The following is a 12,475-nucleotide window of genomic DNA, read 5'->3' as shown; positions in this document are numbered from 1 at the left end:
ACTCATTGTCCCTGTCAAACCAACAGGGGCTTCTGTTCCCAGAGATACACACCCCTCAGCTCTGCATCAACTTGTGATTGGTAAATAGCATTTACTTATAGATGGCTGGGTGGATTTGCTATAAATTGGATGCTCTCTGAATACAGATGCTTGTTTTACCCCATGTCTTCTGATCCTCTGTTCACTCACCCATCTGCTGCTCATCACTATTGGTGCTCTTAAGCCGTTTCATCCATTGTTCTAAGGAAACAAATACTTGTCTGCAAATTGCCAACATGCCAAGAGGGTTCTTGGTGAAGAGGCACAGGAAAGGGTGTGGGTCCTACAGGATTCCTTGTGATCAGACTGGACCTGTTCATCCAGTGTCCTACTCTTCAGTTATAGATGTCCTGACACCATATACATCCACTTTGGCTGTGACAGGGACTATTGAAAGAGACAAAACACAGCAGGAACCAAATATGTCTGATGGAGCTTCTCAGTCAACTTCTAATATATCTCCCATCAAGGTTCCACCTAGAATGGAACAGACTGGACCTCCCTGGAAACCACTACCCTACAGCCCAGTGAAACCTGTGGATCTGGAGATGAAGAAAACTTTCTTCAAGAGATATGTGAACTCTCCAGCTTCTGCAGACTCCTTCCCTGCTCCAGATACATTTGCTTCCATGGAGAAGCTTTTTGTCCACCCCTTCCTGACGCCTGATACAAAGTTGCAGACTAATCTGAGTCCCAAGGAGAGTCCAAGGTCCAACAAGCTCCAGTCCAAGAAAATCAAAGTCAGCAGAAAGCTACACTTTGCCGATGAAGTCACCACTTCTCCAGTGCTGGGACTGAAGATCAAGGCTGAGGAACCAGATGGCAGATCCAGGGGCAACCAGGTCAAGCGCCCCCCTCTGGGGGAGTTTATCTGCCAACTCTGCAAGGAGAGATACCCTGACCCCTTTGCCTTAGCCCAGCACAAGTGCTCCAGAATTGTTCGTGTTGAATATAGATGCCCTGAGTGTGATAAGATATTCAGCTGCCCAGCCAACCTGGCTTCCCACAGGAGATGGCACAAGCCCAGGTCCATGGCACCAGATGGACCAGCAGGTAAAAAGCTGCAAGCCCCAATAGAGGGCAAAGAAAACAGTAGCCTGGTAGAGCCCCAGGCTCAGAGATCAGGCATTCAGCACCAGCAAGCAATGGACAGCTCCCAGCCACATCAAGCAGACCATCAGCACCTGAGCACTGAGAACAGCTCCTACCAAACCAGAGAGGACAATCAGACTCCCATGACTCACAGCACCCCTGAAGATGCAGAGGAAGAGGTATTTGACTGCCCCTATTGCCACAAGAGATTTCGCAGGCATGCTTATCTTCGCAAACACCTGCTTTCTCATCAGCCATTCAACCCACTGGAGAGGGGGCAACACACGTACCCTTGCACCCTCTGTGGGGTTCATTTCCCCTCCATTGACATTAGGGATAAGCACAGACTGTGGCATGCAGTTAGAGAAGAACTCCTGATCCCCCTAGAAGAGGCAATGCTGGCAGAAGGGGGGCAGCAAATCTTCCCCTGTGAACTGTGCCCCACTGCTTTCTTCAGTGCCCCAGGACTTACCTTACACATGAGCAAGTGTCACTCACCTCAAAGCAGACAGGATATACCACAAATCCCCATTGTACCTGGCTGTTAGAATTGCATTCTCTTGCATTGTGTGTGTACTTATTGTATATGATTTGTGCAAACAAGTATGTTGCATAAGTGGCAATGTAATAACTATTTAAACATTTTTTTTTGTGCAAAATCCTTTCCTCTTCATTAGCCTAACATTAAACCAAAAGATGGATCCAATGACTCATTAATTTATATCAAATATGATATGGTTTTCTTTAATTTGTTTGCATATTGAATATTTATTTAGGCGATTGAAGAGTAAATCTAATCTTTGATTGAGAGGGTTGTGCACTTGTGGTGATAAATTCAGGCTTGAAAATTAAATCAAGCTCGTTTGAGCAAAAAAAAAAAAAAAAAAAAGTATTGTTTTATGCTTCTAAGTAAATAAACCAAAGGTTCTGTCTATCTGCATTGCATTATTGAGACTTTTGCCTTTGTTTTAAAACGTTTTTCATAAAAATAAGTGATTGCCAAATCGATGAGATATTGTTTTAAGGTTTTTTTTCAAACTGATGTGAAAACAACTTATTCGCTAAACATTGTGTAGAACTAATAAGGGGACTTAGATTGAAGCTAAAAATAGTAAAATTGGTAAATGTCGCCAAATAAGTAATTTTTTTCAGCTTCACTATATTATTATGTATAAAGCGCCAACATGTTCTGAAGCGCTGTACAATAGGTGCATGAGACAAAAATGTTTTATGTTCACAAATAAGGGGTAGTGAGCATCCCTAATATTTGCAATGTTCTTGATAATTTTGAAAAATTCACATTTTATTTTTGAAATATGAATTTTGTTTTTTAAAAAACAAAAAATCCTAAGGGGTTTAATTAATGAACTCTGAATTGTAGTGAATTGAAATCTGGAAAAACATAGGCTAAATTAGCAGAAAAAAAAAAAATCTCAACTCCGCTATAGTCACTGCTTCGCTTTTTTACCCTGAATTTTGCCATTTGGGTTTTTAATCGTCTCCAGTTGAGTGTTTATCATCATAACATTTAGTGTTTTATTCACAAGAGTTAAAATATTTAAATAGATGGTTTATATACTGAAGATTAAATATATTTTCTCAACAGAAAGCTACATGAAAAAAAAACATTATAATATAATAAATAAAAAAATATAAACAAAAATAAAAATAAAAATATGCTTAGTGAAGAAAGCTCCTGGGGTTTTTTAAATCCATGATTTATTTATTTATTTATTGAATGACATACAATTTTGCTCTTTATGATACTCAACTCAACATGATCTTTTATTATACAAAGTATTAAGCACGCTTGTAATAAAGGCGCACTAAATCCTGTCATTATTTTTGTTGTGCTTCCTTGTCTGAATAATAACAATTTTATATTTTTTTTGCTCAAAATGTATTAAATTGTGTTTTAATTCTTTCATATTATGGTGGATTACGGATTACAATTTGTGTATTAACTTGGAAGCGTACAGATTTAAATTGTATTCTTATGCCAAAATGTGTTGATGAGTGCCTCTTCTAAGTAATACAAATTAGAGAAGTGTTTAAATAATGTAAATTAATTAATTACAATTGCTAGAATTCTAGAATGGGCTACACAATAGGGTTTTCTTTTTTACCATTGTTGCATTCAAACATCCATGCTGCTCCCTGGGTTAAGTATATATGAGTAGGGATCTCTTAATAGCACACATTAGGAAAATTAAATCCACACAGCTTACCCGCAAACACACAAAAACAAAAAAAAACAATACATTTTGCATTACAAAATATTGCATATAAAACCATGTTATGTTACATACAGAAAAACTGGACATTTTGTTAATCCCTGAATTTAAATAAATAAATCACTACATAATTGTCCAATTCCAAGGTCTCACATGCATGTTTCAGTGTTTTATTTGGTTCTAAAATCTACAAGTTATGATTAAACAAATTGGAGCAAACTGAAAAAAATAATTGGAAAATATAGGCCAGACTAGTCAAGTTGAGCCATTAGATGGAGAATTTTTCCAGATCAGCTACTTTTGCCTAAATGTTGCATGCTGGATTTTATTCTCTACCAGTAGGATTTTATTAAATACTTTGTATGGGTAGTTAGATTGACCTGTCTGTGTAATCAGAGGAGAATTAGAATACCCCCCCACGCAAAAAAACAAACTAACAAAAACAAACAAACCTCAACTGTTCACATTTCTAAGTAATATTTGTATATTTGTAATGGGTTTTAGGAGGAATCATAAAGATAGCAACAAGATTGGTTGTCATTTTAGAATCTTAGATTTTCCGTTTTGCACGAAGAAGTTAAACATATGCATAGTTACATAGTTACATAGTTAGATAGCTGAAAAGAGACTTGCGTCCATCAAGTTCAGCCTTCCTCACACCTGTTTTTTGCTGTTGATCCAAAAGGCAAAAAAAAAACACAAAAAAAAAACCCCAGTTTGAAGCACAATTTTGCAACAAGCTAGGACAAAAAATTCCTTCTTGACCCCAGAATGGCAGTCAGATTTATCCTTGAATCAAGCAGTTATTACCCTACATTGAAAGATTATATCCTTGAATATTCTGTCTTTGCAAGTATGCATCTAGTAGCTGTTTGAACATCCGTATGGACTCTGATAAAACCACTTCTTCAGGCAGAGAATTCCACATCCTGATTGTTCTTACAGTAAAAAAACCTTTCCTTTGCCTTAGACGAAATCTTCTTTCTTCCAGTCTAAACGCATGGCCTCGTGTCCTATGTAAAGTCCGGTTTGTGAATAGATTTCCACACAATGGTTTGTATTGGCCCCGAATATATTTGTATAATGTTATCATATCCCCTCTCAGGCGAAGTTTTTCTAAACTAAATAGGTTTAAATTTGTTAACCTTTCTTCATAGCTGATATGTTCCATTCCTTTTATTAATTTTGTAGCCCGCCTCTGCACTTTTTCTAGTGCCATGATATCCTTCTTTAGAACAGGTGCCCAAAATTGCACAGCATATTCAATATGTGGTCTTACCAGTGATTTATAGAGAGGCAAAATGATATTCTCGTCCCGAGAATGAATGCCCTTTTTCATGCATGACAATACCTCATGATCTTATTTTTTTACATTAAACCTAGTTAAGTGTAAGCTAATCAGTCAAAAACGCTGCGCCAATCAGCATCTACTCATAGCGATGCATTGGATCATTTTGGAAATGTTCAGCGCCTCCATGCAGAGCATTAAGATGATGGACGTCCGTGCTGCACAATGTGCAGCACTGGACTAGGAAGCACCTCTAGTGGCCGTCTGAGTGACTGCACCTAGAGTTGTTTCTCTGAAAAGGCAGTGTTGACAACTGAAAAACAGTCTATAGACACCTCAACCACAATAAGGTGCAATGATTCTGGTGACTATAGTGTCCCTTTAAGCTGTTAGAGAGCATTAGAAATTCAGATAGTTATAAAGACACAGTCTGACTCCGCAGAAAGCATAGAAAAATAATGGGTTACATTAACAGGCTGGACGTTTCTCAACTCAAATCCCATGATGCTCAGGGAGATTTACTATCCACACTACAGCGCATCATGGGAAATGTAGTGCAGAAACATCTGTGGTGCTGAAGTGAACGATCACCGGCTCAGACAGAACGCAGTTTGTAATCTGTATTGGTTTGTTTTATTCACTAAACGGAGTTGCAGTGAATGGAAAACCAAAAATGCTATATTTAAGCTAACTATATATGTCAACTTCAACAAAAGTAATATTATAGAGATGCTCTACAAATAATACAATTCAAAGTAAGAAAAACAAAGAAATACTAGGCCTTTAAGTCTAAAACGTAACCTTTATTAGATCCATTAAGATCAATAAAGTCACCAACCAATGTAACCATAGCACTAGTAAGACATTAATCTGAACAGTATTATAATTGATCGGTGATGTGTGGAATCTCTATAGTCTTCAATCTAATTATAATAATCTGTGGTAGATTCAGATCTCTGTAGCCTTTAGATCAAAATTCTCTCTACATTATATACAATAAAAATAATAAAATAAAAGCTTGAACGGTGGTACAAGTGATCTGTTCTGTCTATAAAGAATAATAATGCAGAAAGATAAGTCCTGCGCTCACTCCCATCACTGGGCGGCAGCAAATGACTACAGTACACATCAGCCCCCAATATATAGTAAAAACCAAAGAAAAACAAGTTACTATTAAGGGTTAATAATGTATAGGGGTGTATATAAAAAATACCCCTTTCTGTCTCATTAGAGATTTTTACCAGAGGCTCAAGGAAGCAAGGTGAATGGTTAGAGTTAGGACCCACCTGGGGGGGTCTGCCTTGACGTTGGCAGGTGGGCTCATCCTCTCATGGCCATTAGAGGTAACTAAAAAACCTCCATTTGTTTAAAAATACATAGGGATTAAGGAGAGAGCGCAGGTAACTTGTTTTTCTTTGGTTTTTACTATATATTGGGGCTGATGTGTACTGTAGTCATTTGCTGCCGCCCAGTGATGGGAGTGAGCGCAGGACTTTTCTTTCTGTATTTGTATCCATTTTTTGTATCACTCAGCCTTGTTACAATGCAGCCGCCCATCCCATGTGTTCCCTATTAAGGGTTAGTAATGTATAGGGGTGTATATAAAAAATACCCCTTTCTGTCTCATTAGAGATTTTTGCCAGAGGCTCAAGGAAGCAAGGTGAATCGTCAGAGTTAGGACCCACCTGGGGGGGTCTGCCTTGACGTTGGCAGGTGGGCTCATCCTCTCATGGCCATTAGAGGTAACGAAAAAAAAACTCAATTTGTTTAAAAATTACATAGGGACTAAGGAGAGAGCGCAGGTAACTTGTTTTTCTTTGGTTTTTACTATAAAGAATAATAAACAAAAGGTTTAACCCCTTAAGGACCAAACTTCTGGAATAAAAGGAATCATGACATGTCACACATGTCATGTGTCCTTAAGGGGTTAAGTAAAGGGTCACATAGCTGTCAGTGTAATAGCGTACCTGAGATCAAATCATTCAGAATTTCAATTTATACAAAGTATCACCTCAAGCTAAGAGTCAGAGTCAGGAGAAAAATAATGTCCAAATCGAGGACTACAAATCAGTTTGTTTGTCGCCGAATGGATTTGTCTGGCATAGAACCTCTCTTGATTTCTTTTTAAATTGATTGGTCAGTTAAAAAAAAAATAAAAAATAATAAAGCATAGAATGGGTTTCTTTGCGGGCTGAACTGATTCATTGAAAAATGAAGCAATTTGTTTTAAGGGAAACTATAGTGCCAGGAAAACAAAGTTGTTTTTCTGTCTCTTTTGCTCCCTGTAGTGCCCCCCCCCCCTTCCCCCTACAGTGCAGAAAGGCTTACAAACCCCTTGCCTACCTTTCCGACAGTCATCTTTATGCACCTTGGGTCAGACTGTCAGTTATTACAATCACTGCGCATTATTTTGCAACTGTCCGTTGCTTTACAAAATCATGTACTCTTTCTGCCTGCAGCATAGTCAGTCAGGGAAATTGGAAAAGGAACGAGATGCTGACATATCACGGGCATCGGCTCTTATACATGGCTACCCGACTAAAAGTGCGTAACGATGGCAGTCAGAAAGGTAAGATTAAGATTTCTTAAAAATGTCAATATATGATGGATATGTTATAAGAAAAATTAAAATAAGATATAAATTTTTTTTTTAAAGGAGTGCTAAAGCCACAAAGACCACCCACTTTATCTCAATGAAGTGGTCTTGGTGCAGCGGTCGTTTAGTTTTAACCTTGCAATGTAAAACATTGTCGTTTAGTAGATACATTGCAGGTTATAAATACACCTTCCACTTGGAGAGCTGAGTCACACTCTGTTCTCAGAGCTAACCTCTATTTCATTGTCGGAGGGCAGCGCTAGCCGCACATGTACTTTTCATCCCCCAATGCTTCTCATAGAGGAGCATTGGATTGGACGAAAGAAGAGTTAGTGTGACATAATGGGAAAGGCCGATCGAGCGGCTTACTGGATTGTGGGGAAAAAGGGGGAGTAAAACCCCTTACCCCTCTATGTTTTGGGGGACCTTAAACTACATGCAGATGAGAGCACTATAGTGTGAGGAATACAGGTTTGGATCACCTTTAATGACAGTTATCCATTAGGTTATGGTTTACTGTAGTGATGTACTAATGTGTTAGCATAAAGTTGGCCTTAATGTGTAGTGCAGTGTGTAAGGGATTAGTGCGTGAAGGTTGCAGAGAGCTGACATTTTCATTAATACACACACAGTTATTATGGGGAATAAATGCATAGATGACATCACCATCCCTGAATCTAAAACATGATCAGTCTCTTTCAATAAAAGGCAGAGAAAGCAAATAAATAAATAAATAAATAAATAAATAAATATATATATACGCACAAAAGTGACACCTAGGGTCAACAGGTATGAAAGACCACCGCGAACCCAGACACATACAAATAAGGAATTTAATTGCCCAATAAATGGTTGCAAACTTAAACACTACACTTGGGACATATATTCAAAAAGAGAGCAGCAACACTTACTGGAAATGTATAATCTCAATATTAATTAACATTCATTATAAAAGAAAACCTACCTTAGAGCCATATGTGTCCACTGCTTCACAAACAACGATGATCCCTGCACTGGGGAAATACATATGATGTCATAATGATTAAATAATGCATAACTGTGCAGTGTGGCATGTATGTCACGGAGTGTTATGTTAATCAATTATGAAAACATAATTCAAACCTGAACCAATCGGCAGGGTCATTGTCACACGCGTCTGTGGTTTTACATAGCAAGGATTATGAAATCATTAGTGACATACCAGGAGCAGGCAAATAGCTTGAAGGATATGCAAATATGTAGGCATATCTACAGAATGTTTAAAGGGACACTATAGTCAACAGAACAACTACAGTTTAATGTAGTTGTTCTGCTGAGTATAGTCAGTCCCTGCAGGCTTTTTGTTGTAAACACTGCCTTTACAGAGAATAGGCAGTGTGTTTACATTGCTCCCATGACACCTCTAGGTGCAGTCAGTCAGACAGCCACTAGAGGTGCTTCCTGGGTGAGTGCTGCACAATGTGCCGCACCGACTTTCAGTGTCTCCACGTTCTGCATGGAAAGGGCTGAACTTTCCTAATAGAGATGCATTGACTCAATGCATCTCTATGAGAAGATGCTGATTGGCCAGAGTGGTGTTTGGCTCCGCCCCTCAGCCTGCCTCCTTGGCGGAGATCATTCGAAGTGACGATCTCAACCAATCCAATGCTTTCCTATGATTGGCTGAGGTTATCCAAGGAGCCTGCACTGGCAGAATGGAACAAGTAAGACTTTATTATATTTAGTAGGGCAAGGGGGAGCTAGATAGTGATTTTAACACTATAGGGCCAGGAATACATGTTTGTGGTCCTGACCCTATTGTTTTCCTTTAACCAACTTCCTAAAAAAAAAAAAAGTCAATTTACCATGCCAAGATGAGGTGGTCAAGCTAGAATCTTGTAATGTGATGTCATAATTGGGCATAATAAAAATCCAAGTTATATTATACACTGATCAGCCTCAACATTAAAATCGTTGACAGGTGAAGTAAATAACATGAATTATATCATTACAATGGCCCCTGTCAAGGGGTGGGATATGTTAGGCAGCAAGTAAACAGTCAGTTCTTGCATTATATTTGTGGGAAGCAGGAAAAATTGGGCAAGGGAAAAGATCTGAGTGACTTTAACCAGGGCCAAAACGTGTTGGCTAGACGACTGGGTCAGAGCATCTCCAAAAGAGCAAGTCTTGTGGGGTGTTCCTGGTATACAGTGGGTAGTACGTACCAAATGTGCTGCAAGAAAAGACAACCAGTGAACCAGTGTCAGGATCATGGATGCCCAAGGCTCATTGATGCATGTGGGGTGTGAAGGTTAGCCTGTCTGGGTAAGGGTAGCCATGAAAAAGATGTCAAAACACACAGTGCTTGCGTGTGCTGTGTACAGGGCTGCCTAGTCACAGAATGGTCAAAGCACTCATGATATCCCATTTATCACCAAAAGTGCATTTAATGGGGGCATGAGTTTTAGTACTGCACCATGAAGCAATGTAAGGTTGCCTGGTCTGATTAATTACATTTTCTTTAGATCAGGTAAATAGTCAGATGCGTGTGGGTCATTTATCTGGTGAAGAGATGGCAGCAGGATGCACGATTCAGCAAAGGCAGGCCGATGAAAGCAGTGTTATGCTCTGGGTAATGTTCTGCTGGGAAACCTTGGGTCCTGGCAATCATGTGGATGTTACTTTGACACATACCACCTACCTAGAGATTGTTGCAGACCAGATAAACCAGTTCATGGCAATGTTGTTCACGGATGGCAATGGCCTCTTCCAGCAGGATAATGCAACCTGGCACACTACAACAATTTTTAGAAATTGTTTGAGGAAAATGACAAAGCGTTTAAGGTGATGAATTGGCCTACAAATTGCCCAGATCTCAATCCGATTCAGCATCTGTAGGATGTGCTGGAACAACAAATCAAATGCATGGAGGCACCACCTCACAGCTTGCAGGACTTAAAAGATCTTCTGCTGATGTCTTGGCGCCAGATACCACAGGACTCATTCAGAAGTATTGTGGAGTCCATGCCTGGATGCATCAGTGCTGTTTTGGCAGCAAGAGGGGGACCTACCCAAAATTATGCAGGTGGTTTTAATGTTGTTGCTGATCAGTGTCGTGTGTACAAGTGAGTTCCTGAATGCTACAGCAACAAAGATCACAGTGTTGCAGAAGTGTGTATTACCAAACGCAACATTAATGTAATACAGTGTGGTGTAAGAATGTATAAGAAGCTTTGGAACTATAAAACGCTTTGTAATGTGCAGTGTATATGTATGAGTGTATATCATAGAAATCAACAAAAGTGAAATTCCACTTTGCAGCATTTGTTATAGATTGGTTATATTTGTGTCTGTACTGCAGTGGTACCTTGTGTTACAATACAGCCATACATCGCTGTACATCCCATGTGTTTATGTTCAATGGTTAACTTCGGTAGTGCAGTTCTAATAACTCCGGTCTTTGTTTATTGTTAGTCTCGTCTTTTCTCTTGGTAAGTTTGTGGTCTTCAATCTTCTACTCTTGACCAGCCTGCTTTGCTATAGGTGTCTTCATGACTCCATCGGGGAAGGTTCTCCTTTTGAAATGGTGCTTCCTGTACCCATTACTTGGCTGACCCTCTAGAGCAGGGGTAGGCAATCTTCAGCACTACAGATCTTGCAGACTACCTCTCCCCTGATGCTTTGCCAGCAATATGGCTGTAAGAGCAATATAGGAGGTGTAATCCACAACATCTGGAGTGCCGACTATTGCCCACCCCTGCTCAAGAGCAAAACCAAACACATGCATATTGGCTGCTATAATTTTCGATTTTCTGATCTGCTTGAACATATCATTTGTATTATTATACTTTATTTGCTAGAAAACAAACAGAGAACGAATACAACCCAAGCTTGCTCCTATATTTTCTTTAAACATTTGTTTAAACACTTTAACTTAAACCGCTTTACTGTAGATACAATGTGCTTCACTCCAGTATTGCTGTAGTTAACCTAAAAATCACACTATAAATGAAAGCAGATTAGAGCAGAGAGCCATCAAAAAGGATTACGCACGACACGAAGAAAGTGGCAAGAATAGTTTTATTGTATTATTAAATAGGATGTGGTCTTTTTTTCAGCCCTTTACAAGTGGGCATAACAGGCATGAAATCACATTACATGCTGAGGATCTCCACATTTGGGTTACATACGCATGCTACTTAAACATTTGCCCATGTGACGTATCCTTACAGCTTTTTTATGGCAGTGCAGTAACATCGCCTTCCTGTCCATTAGTCAGTGAGAGAAGTGGAGTCTTAGAAACAATATCTACGAGTCCAAATGCAATTTTTTTGCAAACGTTTTCAATTCAACTAGACCTTAAAATAATATAGGACTTGATATGTATATGATGTCAAAAGGCGAATTTGTGAAAATAAATGTTTTATTTTTAAACTATATTTGTAGATCTTAGAGCAGCTCTGTCACTTCTTGAGTATTTAATAAAGATAAAGGATTTACTCGTTTAGATGCTCATTTCAAAAGACGTCATAAGAAAAAGAGATTACTTTGTCTTATTGGCAAGTCGTAGGTGGAGAAAACGAGGAACCCTTTCACCATCGGTGACAGCTTTGTAAACTAGTCCTCTTCGAACCTAAGAAGTGGCAAATCTGCTTTAACAGAGCAATAAAAATATCAAAAACTAATTCTCGTTTTACGTAATCATTTATGGACAACATTCGCTCGACCTGGGGTATGTGTACAAACTGGGATAGTTCTGAAGGACATCAGAGTAAGTTTACATGGAATTCATTTTAGATTTTAAAAGAATGTAATAGGAAATGTCAATATTAGGCGCACTTGTTAAGTTTTATTTTACGGGCATATGGCTGGAAAAATATATTACTAGTGCTATGTTATAAGAAGGCTTAAAAAGGCTGCATCAGAGTATACAGAAGAAAAAAATACCTGTGTACTATACTAAACATATAAAGAGACACAATATATACATTTGTTGTGTGTTAAGCATAGGTATTTTGTCTTGTTGGTTAAATATAATGTATTATTTGCTCCAGCTCTGGCTTACATTTTCCATTAGAACATGCTTAAACTTGGCACCCCAGAATCTTATGAAACACATTTCCCATGATGCCCAATCCTGAAGCTAGTTGAGCGTCTTGGAAAAGTAGTTGGCAGACATGTCTGGTGCCATCATTAGCAATTACTGCTTTAGAATACAGGGGTTGAACATAGGGATGTCCTTAGGAC

General features: G+C 38.8%; 1 protein-coding gene across 1 annotated transcript; it reads left to right on the top strand.

Annotated features, from left to right (window-relative positions):
• Positions 1 to 202: 202 nt before the first annotated feature.
• On the top strand, positions 203 to 1,814 carry INSM2 (INSM transcriptional repressor 2). The gene has a single exon (XM_063439164.1). It carries the CDS (start codon positions 276 to 278, stop codon positions 1,677 to 1,679), a length of 1,404 nt encoding a protein of 467 aa, XP_063295234.1. The 5' UTR covers positions 203 to 275; the 3' UTR covers positions 1,680 to 1,814.
• The last annotated feature ends 10,661 nt before the right edge of the window (positions 1,815 to 12,475 follow it).

The sequence above is a fragment of the Pelobates fuscus genome, chromosome 13 (genome assembly GCF_036172605.1).
Source record: "Pelobates fuscus isolate aPelFus1 chromosome 13, aPelFus1.pri, whole genome shotgun sequence".
Lineage (NCBI taxonomy): Eukaryota > Metazoa > Chordata > Amphibia > Anura > Pelobatidae > Pelobates > Pelobates fuscus.
This window is presented reverse-complemented; position numbering and strand designations above follow the sequence as displayed.